General features: G+C 37.9%; 1 protein-coding gene across 1 annotated transcript; it reads right to left on the bottom strand.

Moving 5' to 3' along the window:
• Window positions 1–700: 700 nt before the first annotated feature.
• Window positions 701–10,740, bottom strand: LOC108668758 (protein OVEREXPRESSOR OF CATIONIC PEROXIDASE 3). The gene is made up of 8 exons (XM_018156008.2): window positions 10,485–10,740; window positions 8,168–8,283; window positions 7,484–7,541; window positions 6,510–6,694; window positions 3,732–3,873; window positions 2,955–3,012; window positions 1,859–2,036; window positions 701–1,291 (listed from the first exon to the last, which is right to left on the bottom strand). The coding sequence occupies exons 1-8, from the start codon at window positions 10,537–10,539 to the stop codon at window positions 1,118–1,120; spliced, it is 966 nt and encodes a 321-aa protein (XP_018011497.1). The 5' UTR covers window positions 10,540–10,740; the 3' UTR covers window positions 701–1,117.
• Window positions 10,741–18,667: the final 7,927 nt, after the last annotated feature.

Here is an 18,667-nt window from a genome sequence, read left to right on the forward strand (position 1 = left end):
TTATCGTTAAGTTACACGGAATACAACATTTCCCGCACTATACCGTAACGAATTATCGTTAAGTTACACGGTACACAACATTTCCCGCACCATACCGTAACGAATTATCGTTGAGTTACACGGCACATAACATTTCCCGCACCATACCGTAACGAATTATCGTTGACTTATACGGTACATAACATTTCCCGCACCATACCGTAACGAACTATCGTTGAGTTATAGGGTACATTACATTTCCCGCACAATAGCGTACAGAATATTATACGGCGAGTTACGCAGCGCGGAAGCCAGGCTCAGGAAGGAGGCGTCGCCTAACAGCCTTGGCGTGGACATTAGCTCAGACTTCGTCTCTCTCTGCCGTATTCCATCACTTCAACCCAGTACCGTTTTAACATTAACTTTTTGCTATAATGATTTTTACCAAAAAAATAATTAATTTCAGTACAATCATAAAAATTTAAGCACGCTTCAAAGCAAATTTCAAGGCACATGTCGCCAGTGAATCAAATTTTTGTTTAAAAGTTTCACGCAACAAAAAGTTTAGCAACATTTCACAGCATCTGAAAAAATTTTTTAGACCGATACAAGTAGGTACGTTGAGCGTGGCAGAGAGAGAAGGTGAGGGTTGAGTAATGCCCACACCCCTTGCCTTAGGGTTAGTGGCAATACAAAGATCATCTCAACATCTAAGATTTATTTGAAGAGGACATGCGATGCTCACTAACATTGGACCAAAGCTGTAGAAATGTTCCTGGGGCAGTATTATTAAAATTAATTATGAGTTCATAACCCCGTCAGCAAATTACTGACGGCTTCTAACGCTAAACCCACCAATCACGGTCGATAAATCAATCGCTACGTGTATCTAGGCTGCTACAAGTCCTTGGGCAGCTACATGTCCTTAGGCAGCTACGTGTACTTAGGAAGCTACGTGTACTTAGGCAGCTATGTGTACTTAAGCAAGTTTAGATAGTACGGCCCCCTAGTCTTGTAATAACTCTATGGGCCGCGTCTGGGAAGACTATTATTATCGCTAGTGATGACGGTGGTGTACAAGAAACAATGAATTTGGTGCAGGAGTGTGATGGCATCACACGTCACCATCACCTCACTACTACACGATGCCAGGCATGATGTAGGCGATGTTGTCGAGGATGGCGGCATGAGTCTGAGGGGAGATGGCGCCCCTGGTCTCCTCGAGCTGCTCGGTGAGGCACACGAGAGGCCCCAGGACGCACAGCATCGAGTCGAGCAGCACAGAAAGACTGCCCGACACCGCGATCTGGCCCTGCACGTAAGGTAATATTATTTTACATCATGAGTGATCAATTTTTGGTACATAAATAAAGGTGATTCTCAACAAAGTACGGCAGTAAATGGTTCTAATAATTTAATTATAGCCGTCTTTTCCCGCAAGATCAAACTTCAGCAATTATTCTATTCCTGTTATACAACACTAACCCATGTCGTTTATTTACATCTCTTGCTTCAACGCATTACAATAGAGAAAATGTAAGCTTTTTTCAGCTAAATCAATTATAATTAAAAATTAATTTCAATTAAAATCTACCATCTATTGCGAACAGATGGAATATTAAATAAAACAGAAGCACCGCCCCCACCTCATCTTCCCTGAGCTTATGGCCGATGTTGTTAAGGCTCTCCCTCAGTAATATATATGATATATAATATGATATATAATATATGATATATAATATAAGATATATTAAATAAGATAGAAGGACCACCTCATGTTCCTTGAGCATATGGCCGATGTTGTTAAGGCTCTCCCTCAGTATTATATATGATATATGATATATAATATAAGATATATTAAATAAGATAGAAGGACCACCTCATGTTCCTTGAGCTTATGCCCTATGTTGTTAAGGCTCTCCCCCAGCAGCTTCATGTGCGAGGCCACGTCGATGGCCGCCGTCCCCGTCACCCTGAAGCCCGACGCCGCCGTGGCGCCCTCCGCCGCCGCCGCCGCCGCCCCACCGCCGCGCCCTTGTGATCCCCGGCCACCACCTCTGCAGGAGGCCATTAAAGATATTATTATTATGAACATTATTCATATTCAGCTAAAATATAAATATATAATACTTAACTTCTTATCAAGAATATTACTCATAGGTATTCATTTAAAATAATAATATATAAAACTTGATAGAATTTATATATTCATAACAGAATTTATTGTTCAAAATATTATTGATATTAATTTATGAATTAATATACAATAACTGAAGATGAATAAGTAACAATTCATGAAATAATTACTGTGAAACTCCTTCGTTGAACTTTGAAGTAACAAATTGATGCTACGGATATGTACATCAGCAAGGTTAATTCCTCGGGATCAATATAATAACTGAAGGAATCCTATGGCAAAGCAAATCCCAACTGAAGGAATCCTATGGCAAAGCAAATGAAAAAATCCTATGCGCTGAGGACACAAGAAGGCCTGTACGTCCTACAACTAATGCAGGATTCATCAAACTTCATTCAATAATAATAATCGTCTACTAGCTTATATTTGCTTTATTGATGGAGGAGTCGTGATGAGGTCTGTTGTGAAATCAAATCCTCAATAAACTTTCTTTCCGAGAACATAATTTACCGTAAATGAACATTATCATATATTCCCAAAACACCAATCGTGTCTTAATTTTTCTAGCACTACGGTATTATCACATTTTATATTTGCTACTTTTCATTTTGATTATAATTTATATAGAGCATTTACTATTTATCTGATTCATAATCCTTATTACCCTCGCCATCCTTAGCACTTATGCTTAGTATTTAGACATTCTATAGTAACATTCATCGAGATTATCTCTTGCTTAGTAATTAGGTATTCTACAGTAACAATCATTGAGATAATCTCGTCTTTCTAAATTTATTCATCATTATTTACCGTGACGCGGGGGGCGGGGGGGACTCACCGAGGGGGGCGGGGTGCAGACGCTCTCCTAGCGGCCTTCGCTGGGGACGAGCGACGACCTGCACAACACCAACACATCGTCACGACACAACACCAACACATCGTCACGACACAACACCAACACATCGTCACGGCACAACACCAGCACATCGTCACGGCACAACACAACACATCGTCACGGCACAACACCAACACATCGTCACGGCACAACACCAACACATCGTCACGGCACTCAACTATGTTACAATTATTGTGCTATTGCTACACTTTCCAAACCAAACCAACAGAGTCGCGCTAAATTAATATTTCAAAGCAGTGAGAAATATTTAGTTATATTATTATATATTATACCTATATAATTTACACTATATTATGCATATAATAAATATTTTAGTGTATCTTAAAATTTGTCACTAAAGTTAAAAAACACTAGGATATTCAGTATGAAGTTGAGCGCAATCAATGAGCTTTTAAACGAGCTCAACATTAAATAGTTTAGCTGAGCTTTTATTTTTATTTTGCGAAGTTATTGATTAATTGATTAATTAAAGTGTTTTTAATTATCCTAATAATATCAATAATAATAATAATAATTATAACAATAACAATAATAATAATAATAAGAATAATAATAATAATAATAATAATAATTATAACAATAACAATAATAATAATAATAATAATAATAAGAATAGGTAATAATAATAATATCAATAATAATAATGATAATATAATAATAATAATATTAATAATAACAATAATAAGGGCAGAGGCCCACCAGGGTTAGCAGGGGCAGCGAGGGGAGGACCAGCTGCTGTAGGGGGGGAAGTGAGGGCAGCAGCTCTGGGGGGCACGAGGGGAGCCTTAGCGCCGCCCTCACGCAGACGCACCGCCAGACGCTTGGCCCGACGCTTCCAGTTCTGGTGGTGTGGTGATAGTGATGATAGCATTCATCATTATGATGGTGAGATGAGGGTAACTGGTGATAGTGATGATAGCGTTCATCATTATGATGCTGAGATGAGGGCAACGTGGTGATAGTGATGATACGTGATGATAGCATTCATCATTATGATGGTGACGGGCATGATGATATAGATGATGTCATTCATCATTAGAATGGTGAGAATTTTAAGACAACTTAAAACAATTTTAAGACAACAAGACGGGATTGAAGAATGAAGGCTAAGCTATAACAGATATCTACCAAAATATCAACACTGAAAGTTGACAAACTTTTCGAATAGTGAAAGTATTTTTTGCACCCCACTCGGGTGAGACTTGTGTCCCACACTTCTAATAACTATGAGTAAGGAATTGACTAAAAGCTCAGAATTAATATTATAGTAATGATGTTTGTGATTGCACGACTCAGATAAATGCAGAGAAAAGCCGCATGACAGAGGGTATCGAGAGGGAGCTTATTATCATGGTTGAATTATTTCTTATGCGTGGCCTCCATCTGCTGCTTGAGAGTTTCCATGTCTTTTCTTTTGGGAATTCTGTTCAGTTTTTAACAGAGAATTCTTTCAAACTTGTCGTGCTGGAATCCTCGTAACTATTTCAGTCATTATTTTAAAAATTCTTGACATCCTCTGTTTTTGATATCACATGGGATACTTTCCGCAGTTTACTGATTAACACAAATTTGCATAATAAATTACAATACATTTTTTAATTAAAAAATTGACCTCCCTTGCATCGTAATGCGATGCTTTGAAAGATCGCTTGCCAATTTCGCCATAACTTCGGACGACAGAGATACTTCACAATTGTAACGACCAATAACTAAGCTATCCCTCAGGTACGTAGTGTCATTTTTGGGGTGAGGTTAAAAAAATTGAAAATATTTCAAATAATCTAAATCTCATCAGATTACTATTTGTGCACCTAATTACTAATAAGATTACTATTTGTGCACCTGTACTAATTAATCAGATTACTATTTGTGCACCCGTAAATGCTTATAATACCCGTGGTGGTGACAGATTGTGTTGCAGCACAGCTTGACGTGGGTCAATAGGTATAAACAAGACTTCTAACGTGGATATAAACAGAAGAGGTACTAAATTAGCTTCAGGCGATATATCTAAAATTTGCTGCTAACGCACGGAAACTTGCAGTGGGAACTGGTCACAGAATTACCGCAGTAAGCAAGTAAATTTGCAATAGTAAAATTGACTGGTGTGAAGGATTTCGAGGACTGCCAGTCCTTTGAGTAATCGCTCGACAAAGCTTGCCTATAAAAGCGTCGCTAGCACTCACCTCTAAATCAGGCACGACGATGAAATGCACGTCGCCTGAGAGGCGCAATGTCCCGTAATACGGTCGCACTGACACCACTTCTGACTCCAACTTTTCTAAAATTATCAACTATAATTTAACTGATATTTTGTTCATTTCACCCGGACCTTAAAAAAAGACTTCCACTCTAATTTCTTCATATATTAGTTTTCATCAGTCACTATCAACAAATTTCCTTTAGCCCCTTTCAACAATTATAAGATATTAGATAAAAAAACTTTTTTTTCGTTATTCCTTAGCAACCACAACAATACAAATGCTGGGGTAGTCTGCAAACGTTTTCATTGAGAACTTAAACTTGAAAAATTATACAAATTCAAAATTAAAACTGACCCCAGAAACGGGCATGCAGCGCGCCGCAAGAAACTGACCCCTGAAACAGAGCCCCCAAGACCCCATGAGGCTAACTAAACCCATGAGGCTAACTAAACCCATGAGGCTAACTAAACCCATGAGGCTAACTAAACCCAATGAGGGTAACCCCCTGAAACTAAACCCCCAAGACTGACCTCATGAGGCTAACCCACTGAGACTGAACTCCCTGTCCCTAACAAAATTCGGGGTATGCTTCAGTTGCTATGAGTTGCTATGTTCCCCCAGAGTTGCTATGTTCGCTTTAGAGTTATTCTGGGTCAGTTGGCCAACTGATTGCAATCAGCAACTAGTCAGAACATTCTGGCCAACTTTATGGTCTCCTGAGAGTAGGGCAAGAGTTGGCAGAATCCCCTCAGCCCCCTCACCGGGCTCTGGTAGCTGTCTGATTCGGGGACCGGAATGCAGACCAAAAAGCGGACATAGAGAAGCTGATTTACGCTCGGTTCGAGTCCTAGGCGGTTTCTAATTCAGGGTCGCCACAAACTAAGAATTTTGATAGGGGTGGCACAGCACCTGAGAGGCTGAGACTGATCCTTGAAAGGCTGAGCCCCTGATATTGACCCCTGAAACTGAGCCCCTGAGACTAACCCCTGAAACTGTGACCCTGAGAATAACCCCTGAAATTAAGCCCCTGAGACTGACTCCTGAAACTGAGCGCCTGAGACTAACCCCTGAAACTGAGCACCTAAGACTAATTCCTGAAACTAAGCACCTGAGACTAACCCCTGAAACTGAGACCCTGAGACTAACCCCTGAAACTGAGCCCCAACTAGTCACTCACCACACCACCACACTAGTCACTCACCACACCACCACACTAGTCACTCACCACACCACCACACTAGTCACTCACCACACCACCACACTAGTTACTCACCATACCCGAAGAATCTTTGGATGCATCATCAAGTTCGAGCTCGTCATCATCAATATCAAAGTCATCGTTGTCAATGTCGATGTCGTGAGGTGGCAGGCCGAGGCTCTCATAACTTTGATCGTCTTGGAAGTCTTCTTCAGTTAGCTTCAATAAACTGTTGTCATCTGGCAAATCCCAGTCATCTTCTGCACAGATAAAATCATTACTCTTTTCAAAATATTTTGCAATTGTTTCTGAGCAAATTATCGTGAACAATGCTAAATGCTGATCAGAGGAATCTACTATCTAATCAGAATTCTTAAATTGTTTTATATAATTTGCAAATAAGTTCCATAAAATGATCAGGATTAATTTAAATTGTCTCAATGGTGACAAAGAAGAAATGACAGGTAATAATTGTTCATGTTCATTAAAAATTATGCATTTTGATTACCATAGTATGGAGTTAAAGTCAGGACAGCTGTAATATAGCCTTATTTGGTCTTTATTTCTAGATCCACCAAAATAGCATGCATTTCAATGCAAACGTGCATCTCAATATTATGATCAAGAAAAATAGTGGAGTGAAGTTACAAATTATTTATTTTCATTTCTGTTCTAAACAGAAGCTTTGTGCATTTTGCTCAGGTTGGAATTCCTAAATTTTTCTGAATCCCAATGACCCAGAAAAAAGGTACAATAACTTTTTGATTTTTGAATTCAATGCAAATATTTTCAGTATTGAACTGCAACAACTAATATAGTATGGTAACTAATACTTTGCACAAGACAAGTAAAAATAATAAAGTTGAAGTTAAAAATCCCATCTTTAACTTTTTAAGACTCATCTATTTATTAATACCTATGTATTGAAATAAGTATATGAAAAAATTGACTACATAGACACAAAGCAAAGTCATCACTCAAATGGCTATGCTGGAGGCAGGACTATAAAATAAACATACAATTATTTCAGTAACACAAGGATAACTTACCTTCTTTTATGTCAATGTCATCAAAATCAGATAACTCAGCATCAACTTCACTGTCTCCCTGTAATACATAAAGATACTGAAATGCTTGCATCATTAAATGAGTCATAATATAAATATAGGTGGTAGTTTTTAAATAACCATTGACCTCAGTGGGCAAAAGTAGGCATAGGTAATCATTTGCCAACAGCTGGAAGAATTTGCTCCTAGGCAATGAGCATGTGTCAAATGCTCCTTAGTATACAATGCAATACACATAAGCTAGGTTTTTGAGGTATGGATAATTAATGTAAGCCATGATCAAAGTATTTGATGCTGATCTTAACAGGTATAATAATAGGTCTTTGCCATGAAAATTCATAGTCACATAAAATTTCACATAAAACAGATTAACTTGCAATAATACCTACCAAAACATTCATCATTATAAATTAAAAAAATTACATTTCCCATGGAGTGAGGTTTCCATATCTATGCACAAGCAGCGTATTCCTTCATATTCTGGAAATTTCACCTATAATAATAGAAACTAATAACAAATAAAATACTTATTATAATTTACAAAGATATAGAATAATTGCTTCCATTTGTCCAATACTGACACCACAATCTGAGATTAACTTCATAAATTTTACCATGAAGTTGGTTAAAAATACTTAACAGGAGGAAGAAAATAATACTTCTTACTGGAACAGGCAGGGCAGTTTCCAATTTCTTGTCTTTGATGGGACTGAGCTTAACAGGGCTGGATTCTGATAATTTGGCTGCTTTTCTTCTAGGCCTACCAGACTTGACATTGCCACCTGTGGAAGTCCAAACAGATTACTATCACTTACTTGACAGAAAAATATCATTCACAATAGAATCAATCCATATAAATACGATGGAAACAACAGTAGAATACAAATACAATGCATTCTACTGTATAAATACAGCAGAATAAATACAATGGAAACAAGTAATTAAGCCCTACCATACTGGTATGTATAAATGACATAGATAATCGAGTTGAAGCAAATCATTCCATGTTTTTCTAGTCATAACACAACAGATCTGATAAAGGTAACATATATTGAAAATTCTGAAAATTTATATGCACCTATTTTAATAGGAACACAATGATACAAATCTGTAGTTTTTTAACAGGTACGGTAATTAAAATGTTATTTGTGCCTTTATGAAGTTCTAAAAAAAAAAGTGAAATAAATCTCCAATGAGGTCAAAATGACATCATCCATGGAGGTAGAGCATTCAATTATACAGAATTTAATTGATGTTTCACATTGTTATTACATAATTAGATATATAATAATGAAAAATAAATCATAAAATTTCATGGCAATCAAATTAAATGTTTACATTTTATGCCTATTTTAAAAGACAATAGGTCATTTTGACCTCACTGTGCTTCTAGTATTACTGGATGAAATTGAATATAGATGGCAGCCACAGGCACTTTGGCCTTATTCACTGACAGTTTGAAATTCTAGAGTGGGTATTAAATTAAACAAAATACACATTTTGGAAAGCCCACCACACAACCAATTACAGTCTGGAGTGGATAACATCTCAACTAATCACAGCAGGAAAAAGACATGTCTCCACCCAAAAATTAAGAAGGCCCATTCAAATTGAGATCATCCTGTACAAACTGTGCAGACTTCTGATTTCAGGCAGCTCATTTAGAATAGAATAGAATAGAAGTGTCGGCGTTGAAGAAATAGGCCCATGGCCTGTTGCCGATTCTTGAACTTTTCGTGACTTGATTCACAAGGGATCTGGCCTTTGGAACCCGATCTTTCCATAGCTGACGTCTGATGATTGATTGAGATAGCTGCTGGACTTATTGCCGGGTCTGTAATTTGCTAGGCATTTTAAGACTGAACATATGCTCCTGCATAGCTTTGTCTAGTCTGTTTTTGAAGATGTTCATACTTGGAGCGTCAAAGATGCTATCAGGGAGGCTGTTCCACATGTCGGTGACTCGAAGCAAGAAGAAATGTTGTCGCATGGATGTGTTCCAACGCTGTTTTTTAAGTTTATAGCTGTGGCCCCTGGTGTTGGTTCTTGTTTCAAATTCTAGTAATCCTTCTGGGACCTTGTATATGTCACAAGTATACTTGTATACTTCAATGAGGTCCCCACGCAGACATCGATAACTGAGGCTTGGAAGCTTCATAATCTTTAATCTTTCCTCATAGGACTTGCCTTTCAAGCCCGGAACTATCCTTGTTGCGCGTCTTTGAACACTCTCTACTAAATTTCTGTCCTTTTAAAATTTCGGTGACCAATTGACCATACGACGTTTATTTGTGCATGGAAAAATTACACAAAACTCTATCTCCATGAGATTAGGGCCTGTAATTGAAGCAATTTCATATATTTTTATGACCCTGCCAAAAAAATAGGAAAAATTACATATTTTTGTCAGCAATTTTTATAAATTGCCTATAAAATTATCTTCAATACAATTTCTGCAAATTCTTGTCAATATTATTTATATTAAACACAATGAAAAGCAGTAAAAAACAGTATTCAGTCAGCAGTCTCAGTCACTCAGTGTACTGAGTGTAGCTCAGAATCAGATTAGTAGCTGGAGCCTGGACAAAAGTTGTTGCTTTCTCATTTCGCAAGTTTGGTAAAAGATCAGGGAATGCTTCTATTAAATTAATAGCTTAGTTATTACTCTCATCAATTAGTCAAACAACATTGAATCTTGGATGTTTTTCAGTGGGCTAGTCAGACCTAGTCCACCAATGCCCAGTGGCATTGGCTGAGAAATTGAGAATGATGAAATTGAGAAAATCAGGTTAGCTACAAAATTATTAAAGACACAAAGTATACATACTTCATAATCATTCATATCAAACCAGTTTTATCAAGTTGTTATCAAAGGGCAGTGAGATAAGTTTTATGGCATGGCCACTGGCAAGTGCCAGCTTGGCAAGAGTACACTTCTGAAGTTTGACACATCAATGTTAATTCAATTAAGGTTTTCACTTACCAGGAATATCGTGTCCCTTTTCTTCCGAAGCTTGCAACCTCTCAGAAGACCTCATGACGGAATTAAATGCTTACCGAAATATAACTTCAAAATCAATCCTAATTAATTTATTTCATTTCTTATGCAGCAAATAGGATTTCCAAACTATCAAGTACTGTGCAAGCCGCAGTAAGCGTGACCCACCAACCATAACAACCAAAAGCCTGAATCGGACAACGGATGCAGCCGCGGCACCTCACTGCATCAATTATGGCAGTCCGTGAAACACACTTCACTAAAACACGGAGCAGAAATTAGATTCTCACAAATTCTTTTGGTCACTTGAAATTCAATAATACAACTGCAGTTGGCTCCAAACAATAAATCAGAAGATGCGACTTACATATTTGGAACAATTATAGTACCGAATTTCCGGCCGTATTTCTCTGATAGGAGCATATAGTAATAGTTAAAACTAAGAAGGTACTGAATAAGTCAGTAAACCATTCGCCTATTCTGAACATCTCAAATTTTCACAGCTCGTTGCGAGTCTCAAGCATGCAACTCTCTGTTCCAATTCGCAGTGTTTAACCGCCTGACATCCTTGCCCATTTTACCAGAACAGACGCAGTTTGCTTAGATCGAACCAACAACTCACAGCTCCGATCTTGATACTCTGTACTGTAACCAACGGGCTACCCTCAATAATGATATAGTCATAAGCCCGTCATATGTGAACCCACTTCTGTTAATTGACATTTGAAGCACTTCTGTTCAACGAACAGCACATCTCTGACTCTGTATGTACGACGCCCTGAAGCACTTGGTCAATTATTTTTATCAGCCGCCCGATTTCAATCTCAATTGTAGAAAGTAGCTCCTTATGACGAGTTATCCATGTATATATCATAAAATATAATAAAATTTATTTACAAATTCTTTTTTTCGCTTCCTCTCGTACAGACTCAAACATGCCTTGAACTGAATCGTCAAATTATTAATCAATAATTCGTCTTATTCAAAAACAGGCAGCCAGCTAAAATTTGACGCAGCATTACAGTAGAAGGTTTTTAATATACAATTGTCATCATACGCACGATTATTGACTAAAAATCTTGCTGATCAGACACATGAATGAAAATATGGCGCTTTTTCAGTCCCACAATGACATGTATGCCGCACGGCAATATCTACATGCTCTGGCACGGTGGCCCAGTGGAAGGCAGGGTGGCCCAGTGGTTACTGTTCAGAGTACCAAGGTTGGAGCAGAGAGGCGCGGGTTCGATCCCAGCTCTGTGCGTCAGTTTCTAGTCAGAATCGGCAAGGAGGCCAGGCGGTTAAGCAAAGCAAAAATTGAAGCAGTGAGTTGCGAAGTTCGAGCCCGCAACAAGCTGTGGATGCAATGCGATGTTAAGAATCGGCGACAGGCCTACGGCCTAATAAACGCTGAAACCGCTATTATTATTATTATGAGCGAAGGTGCGCGGGAGGCCCCTTACCGGCGCTCGCCTTCTTGAAAGCCACTGACTGAATTCATATTTAAGTTATTATCACACTATGGAAACGTTACTGCACGTCAAATTGATTTGTTAATTTCGTTTATACAAACAAAGACTCTCTTCCGAAATAAAAAGGACAGCGGTTACATTATTGAGGCAAAACAAGCAACTGGCCTCCTTTTGAGTGTATCGCAATACATGTCTGTTAAATCGACTATCAACCTTTTTTGGGAGGAAATTTAGTTTTCGGTACTGTTAGGATTACGTTAAATTAAGAAGATGAATTTAATCTATCTTAGTTAAATTTTGAATTAAATTCTTGCGTAGTTTTTGCTCCTACTAATTTTTTTTACAGCGTTCTCTGCAACGGTTGTATGCTAACTCGGTCGTTTCATTCATGTGTGAAAGGCCTATACACTTTCTATTCGTTCCCTTCAAAAACAACGTACAACCTAAAGCATTTCACCAGTGGCAAAGCAGCTCTCTCTCGAATCGATCATGTTCCTCACCGATGCACTCAGAGTCTGATCGTAGGACTAGGACCAGTGGCCAGTGCAAAAAAAATGCGTACGGGGCCAAAACTACGTAACGAGGCAATTGCCGACGCTGAGCCTACGCCCAGCTAAAGTTAAAACCTAATCACGTTACTACAGTAAACATCCATAACTTTGCACGGTTGTTTTTCAATTTATGCAAATTCCGAGAATGATGATGAGTGGAGATAATGGTTATACTGGCAAACTGCTCTGATGATTCCCAAGCCAGTTATATGATTAAACGGCTAATATTTCGTGAATGACAATGACTTAATAAATCAGGACTCGTGACATTCATGATCTTGCGAAAATAGGTAGAACGCTATATATCATAATTTACAATTAATCAAAATTAATGCGATACATGGTACAATGTGATAATACTAAAATAATGTTACCAGCAGGTATTTCTGGAATTAAACAGGCTTGACAATTCCTATAATTTTAGATCTCAATACCGTCGCTCCCGGAATCCCGGTAGGTAGTAATGTACATAATATCAAGATCATCTATTTAATCAAAGAAAGAAACGTTTTAACCAGTATTTTACGTAGAACGTCCGTTTGGCCTTTATTTTCAAATACGAAGACATGCAAAATGAATTTCAATTTTTGATTTCATTAAAATGAAATTAGACACAAAAAATTACTTGTAAATGTACGTAAACTTTCCTTTTAACGTAGTGATATTCACAGCGTTCATCCTCTCCATCAAAGGTCAGTTTTTTCCCGCATATAATTTGATTCGTCATAAATAAAAAGCGATTTTGATTTTTTCTACTAAATTTCATCCGATATTAGCACTATATATATCTTTCTATTTCATATTCCAGGCGGAAACGAAGTAATTTACTAAATAAAAACAAAAGGAAAACATTGTTTTACGGGATCTATCAAAACAGTCTCTCGGTAACGTATTGTTTGGTACTCGAAAGATCTGATTCTGAGCCGACCCTGAGCGGTGAGAGTGAGCTGGGTGAGAGGAGCTGTCAGCAATATCAGTAGAAACATTGAAAAACATGTGATGGCTGCTAATAATTTGAAATGGAAAAAAATATCGAATACTACTGGGCCACAACCGAGACCTCGTCATGGGCACAGAGCGGTTGCCATAAAGGATTTGATGATAGTTTTTGGTGGTGGAAACGAAGGTATTGTTGATGAGCTGCACGTCTACAACACCGGTAAGTCATAAACAGTGCATTAACATAAAATTTATTCGGCCTCTTTGCTAGTCATTCACCAGCCTTCTTAGTCCTATTGATAACTGACTGAATTATTCTGTTCTTGAACGTATTATGAAGATGCTACAGCGATTTACTTGGATGTAAATTTCCAAGATGGCGGCCTCCAGGATTCCTTGTACCATAAACCGATACGGTATTTTCCCGGCAATATTTCATGGTTTGAGGTATAATATTATGTGATATTCAATATTTTATCGTAATAATTGGATATAAAGTGTTGTTTTACCTAATTATGCGGTATTTGACATAAAATATTGAGTTTTTTATGTGTACATGGCGGCCACCATTTTGTTCATCCGGGACTTCTCAATGTAAGGGAGTACGATACCGACTCTCAATGTTATTCTCGTGCGACTCTCAAATGTTCAACTCGACTATTAGTATTTTCGTCAAATATAAACCACTTTTATAATATTGTAAATAATACTCTGTGCTGCAGAGTTTTACAACGCTGCAAAACGTGTAACGCTGATTTATTTTAAATTCGTACCTAGGAAATAAATTTTTTCATCCTATGAATTGAGTTTTTTTCACAAATGATTGTCCATCGGATTTCGAAAAAATAAAGATGATTGTCCATTTGCAATAATGATGACTTGTAAAGTTGTAAATGCAAATTCTTGGCAGTTGGCGACTTGGCGGTTTGCAGTCAATGTCACGCAGCACTTTACTGCCCGTTTAACGGCAAAGAATGAAAGATTCAAATCATAAAGTATGATTAGTGCTGTTTTCTCGAAGTTCATTAATTTTCAATAGTCTTTCTTTTTCCCAAGCACCTCTGTGCCATCAGGATTGAGGTGCATTCCATCCATTTCAAATTCTCAATACATGCTCTCTATGCTATAATACAATCAGGATCAAGAAAGCTGGCATTTCTTTCAGTCACCCTTTCTCATGCATTCAATTTTGATTTCCATTAAATTCTTAAACATTTTTGTATTTACATCTTTTCTCATCAGACTCATCCTCTCTTGCCTAGGTTGCCTCAAATCATCAATAATGGCCTCAGACATATTTTTTGCATGTACCTCCCAGGCTCCCTCACCCAACTAGTGATTTCCTGGGCATTTTTTTCTCTCATCTATTTCATTAACCCCCATGTAAGAGTTGAGATAAAGAGCTCATGACTATAATTTTATATGTCATGTAAATACCACAATTTAGGTTTTTTTTGTGTTTGAAGGCAGGGAAATAAACCTTCATTTATTTTTTATAAAGTGAATTCATGTTGAATCTTTATGAAACTTGTGGTTCTTATCATTAATACAGATGAATGATATTGCTGACATATTGTGAAATTACTTTCCTCTGAAATTTAAATTTGATGGTGAAGCAATAAATTTGCCTATACACAGAAAAACTATCAACAATCATGTTAGGAAGCAAGATGCAAGTACATTTCACTTGAAATATTATGCTAATTTCTTTTCTAAAGGAAAGTAGAGGCCAGTAGTTAGGAGGGTACCTACTGACTAAAACCCGGACCTTTCAGTTAAAATGGTTTCTAGGTGGCTGCAGCAATCCTGATGTGTGCTGTGCATATGTACACCCACTGTGATGTGTGCTGTGGCTGCAGCAATCCTGATGTGTGCTGTGCATATGTGCTGCTCCAGAATTTCACAAAGCAAATTTTATGTTGCCTCAAGTCATCTGTACTACGTACCTAGGTCCCAGACTTACACATTCACTCAACATTGATCTAAGAAGTTATTCATCTCCTTCAGCTAGAATTGCAATAATTTTACCAAGTGCTTCATCAAAAGCCTCATTAAACTTGCTATAACTCTCACATGCCACGTTCTTCTACAAAGTGCAGACTTCACTTGACAGGTTCTAACGACTCAGTGAACTCATGGACAAGAAAATACTGCTTAGCTATTTTATTCCTGGTTCATAAGCTTACTGTTAACAAAACTTGAAAGTGAAAGTACCTGCTACTAATACTATACTATACTAATTAATAGTAAATTCAAGCTAATACTTCTCCTGTTTGTAAGCACCTTAAGGCATGGCCCAATAGAGTATAGAGATTGAAAATTTTGAAATTAAATTTGAGCTTGAATTTACTAAAATCAAAGTTTTAACTAAGGATTGAACTTTAAATCATGGAAATAATGATTAAATTTTCAAATGACAATATATTGTATAAAATGATACTCATTTAGTTGATTATTCATTTGCTATTTCTGAAGACTGAGGTTAATTTCTATATTGTGTTTAGCTTAATAATGCATTGGTAACATATATATAACTTTGGTAATTTATTAAATTTGTCCACTAAGAGCACAAATTTTTTTCTTGTCCAGCTACAAATCAATGGTTTGTGCCACCCGTCAAAGGCGATGTGCCTCCAGGATGTGCTGCTTATGGCTTCATTGTGGAAGGCACCAGAATTCTGGTGTTTGGTGGCATGATTGAGTATGGAAAGTACAGGTATGATATTATTTATATAAACTTTGGCTCACTCATGCTTAATTTATCTTTCTTCTATATCATAGAATTTAATTTATGACAACTTATATAACTTAAATGAACCCATGGACTTATTTTATATATTAGGAATTTTGTCATTTGTAAAAAATGCTGATTGAGTATAGGAGAACTAACACAAAGCCTGCTTTCTTATGCATTGTTGTCTTGCATTATTTGCTCGGATCTGTGGTGGTTGACATTTTTTTTAATCATGTTCTTTAGTCTTTAGAATTGCTTAAAAAAATTAGATGTGAATCTGTATTAATGTAGAATGTCGTGCAGTCCATCTGTGCCATCAGAACGCGACAATTTACTTGTTTTAACCTTTGTTTGCTGGGTTTGCTTCGCTTGCCATCTTACAAGAGTATCAACTTGTACAATTTATAATAATCGTCAAGTTGAATTAATGATAACAGCGCACAAGTGCACTGGTCGCATGCCTTCAAGGTTGATATTTACCTACCAACATACCAGTAAACATTGTCAACACCGTTACTAGATTCTATGTTGCAACTTGGATTATCACACTTAAGTGACTAAAACCTACTCCTAGGCTGTCGTTTTTTGTTCATACTTCGTTAGTTTTACTTCAACTGATATCCGGGTTGGTAGATTTATGGTTTTCAGTGTTACTAAACGTCGATCATTTCTCAATCGCACTGTACAGTAGACTTGTATGTCCTTGAATATGCATCAACTTTATTGCCTATCTCCAGGTTTTCTGTTGAAAATCAAACATAGCTTTCGACTTCATTTTTATATACTTTGATTTTCCCCTAAATTTCTGCACGAATCCCGCCTATGTCTGCCTTCACATTTCCCTGTGAATTTCAGTACAATTCTTGACTGAGCTCGCCATTGCGACTTTAGCTACCCTCGCAAAAGCAATAGCTTGTCACGCGCTCCATTCAGACGCCCCTCTTTTCCAGGACCTTTTCCCCTCGAAACTCAGTTGCATTCAGACGCGTTGCCAACCCTCGTCTTCTTACTTGCTCAGGTGCGCGTAATTTTCTGCACTTCGCGAGCGTAGCTCTTCAATCGTGTGTGTCTCTTCACATCGTGTGTGTGCGTGTCTCTTCACATCGTGTGTGTCTCTTCACATCCTCTGTGTCTCTTCACTTCACGCGTGTAGCTCTAACGTGCTTGTCTCTTCACATCGTGTCTCTCTTCACCTTTTGCGTGTCTCTTCACATCGCTAGTGTCTCTCTTTACATTGTGTCACCATATCGTACTTGTAGCTCTTCACGTCGTGCGTGTGTTTCTTCACATGGTGCCTGTCTTTCTTCGTTATAAGAGCTCGTCTTTCTCCATCAAGAGCGCAACTTTTTTCACCTCCAGCGGGCATTTCTCTTCACTTCTTGCCGCTACCATGAGAGTTCAAACGTCACCACCTTTTCCCTTATTGTATCGTATTTGCTGATTGATTGATAGATCAATATTATAGAAATAGCGATAAAAGTCCTATTGTGTTTTCTATCGGAATATTTTCTAGCTTAGTACCCATCGTTCGGATCTTCTGTTCGCTGTTGTAAATGTATCTTCTGTTCGCTGTTGTAAATGCGACAGGTTTGTTCCAAGCTCTTCGCGTGTTGTATGCTCACTGTTATCGCAGGTATAGCCAGCGGTCTCTTGTCTTTGTCTACGACAATACCCTAGTTCAGATTGCATCTACGTTGTTAGGACGACAAGAATGTTTCAGTGTTGCCAATTAAGCTATTTTCCCGCTAGATCTAGCGTATTTTCAAGGCATTCAGCAAGAAAATGTAAGTTGAAATTTTTTTTTTGCTATTGAAAATTGAAAATCTAGTGTATTTTCGCTTGAAAATACAAAATTTTAGTTTGAAAGTCATTGAAAGAGTTGGTAACACTGGGATGTTTGCGTGCAGGATGGTTATTACTGGAAGCGCATGGCTGTGTTGCAGACATGGCTGTGCAGTCTGTCTGCCGCCAGCCGCCATCGGCTGACTGACTGCTATTTGAACCTATTTTATTTTGCCTCTGGTCAGTACGCGTCAGGTGGTGAGCGAGTGAGGATGTGTGTGAGCTTTTTGTGCCGCGTCGGCCGGTGGTTGTTCAGCTTTCTTGACACGATTTCTTCTTTGCTAGACATTAAATTTTTATTGTAGATAATTTGGCCTGAGTTAAACGTCTTCATTGGGGGGACTATTGAAAATTATGTTTTTTCCAACAATAATGTCATTAATTAGTGCTTTTACATTGTAATCGGTTTGTTATCTGTACTTGGTTGACAAGTTTTCGTTGTTCATCCGTGGCGAGCCAGCCTTTGACTTTGCTTTTGTGCCGCTATCGTATAATGCCTACCTCGGCTGCCCTTACACCCACTCAATGATGCCGTCTGGACACGCATTGTTGTTGCCGCCTAGCAATAAAACTTGTGAGAATTATCATGTGTGTGCAAGCCACCTACCTACCCTGCTGCCTCGCACACGC

Source organism: Hyalella azteca, unplaced genomic scaffold, assembly GCF_000764305.2.
Source record: "Hyalella azteca isolate HAZT.00-mixed unplaced genomic scaffold, Hazt_2.0.2 contig3312, whole genome shotgun sequence".
Classification (NCBI taxonomy): Eukaryota; Metazoa; Arthropoda; class Malacostraca; order Amphipoda; family Hyalellidae; genus Hyalella; species Hyalella azteca.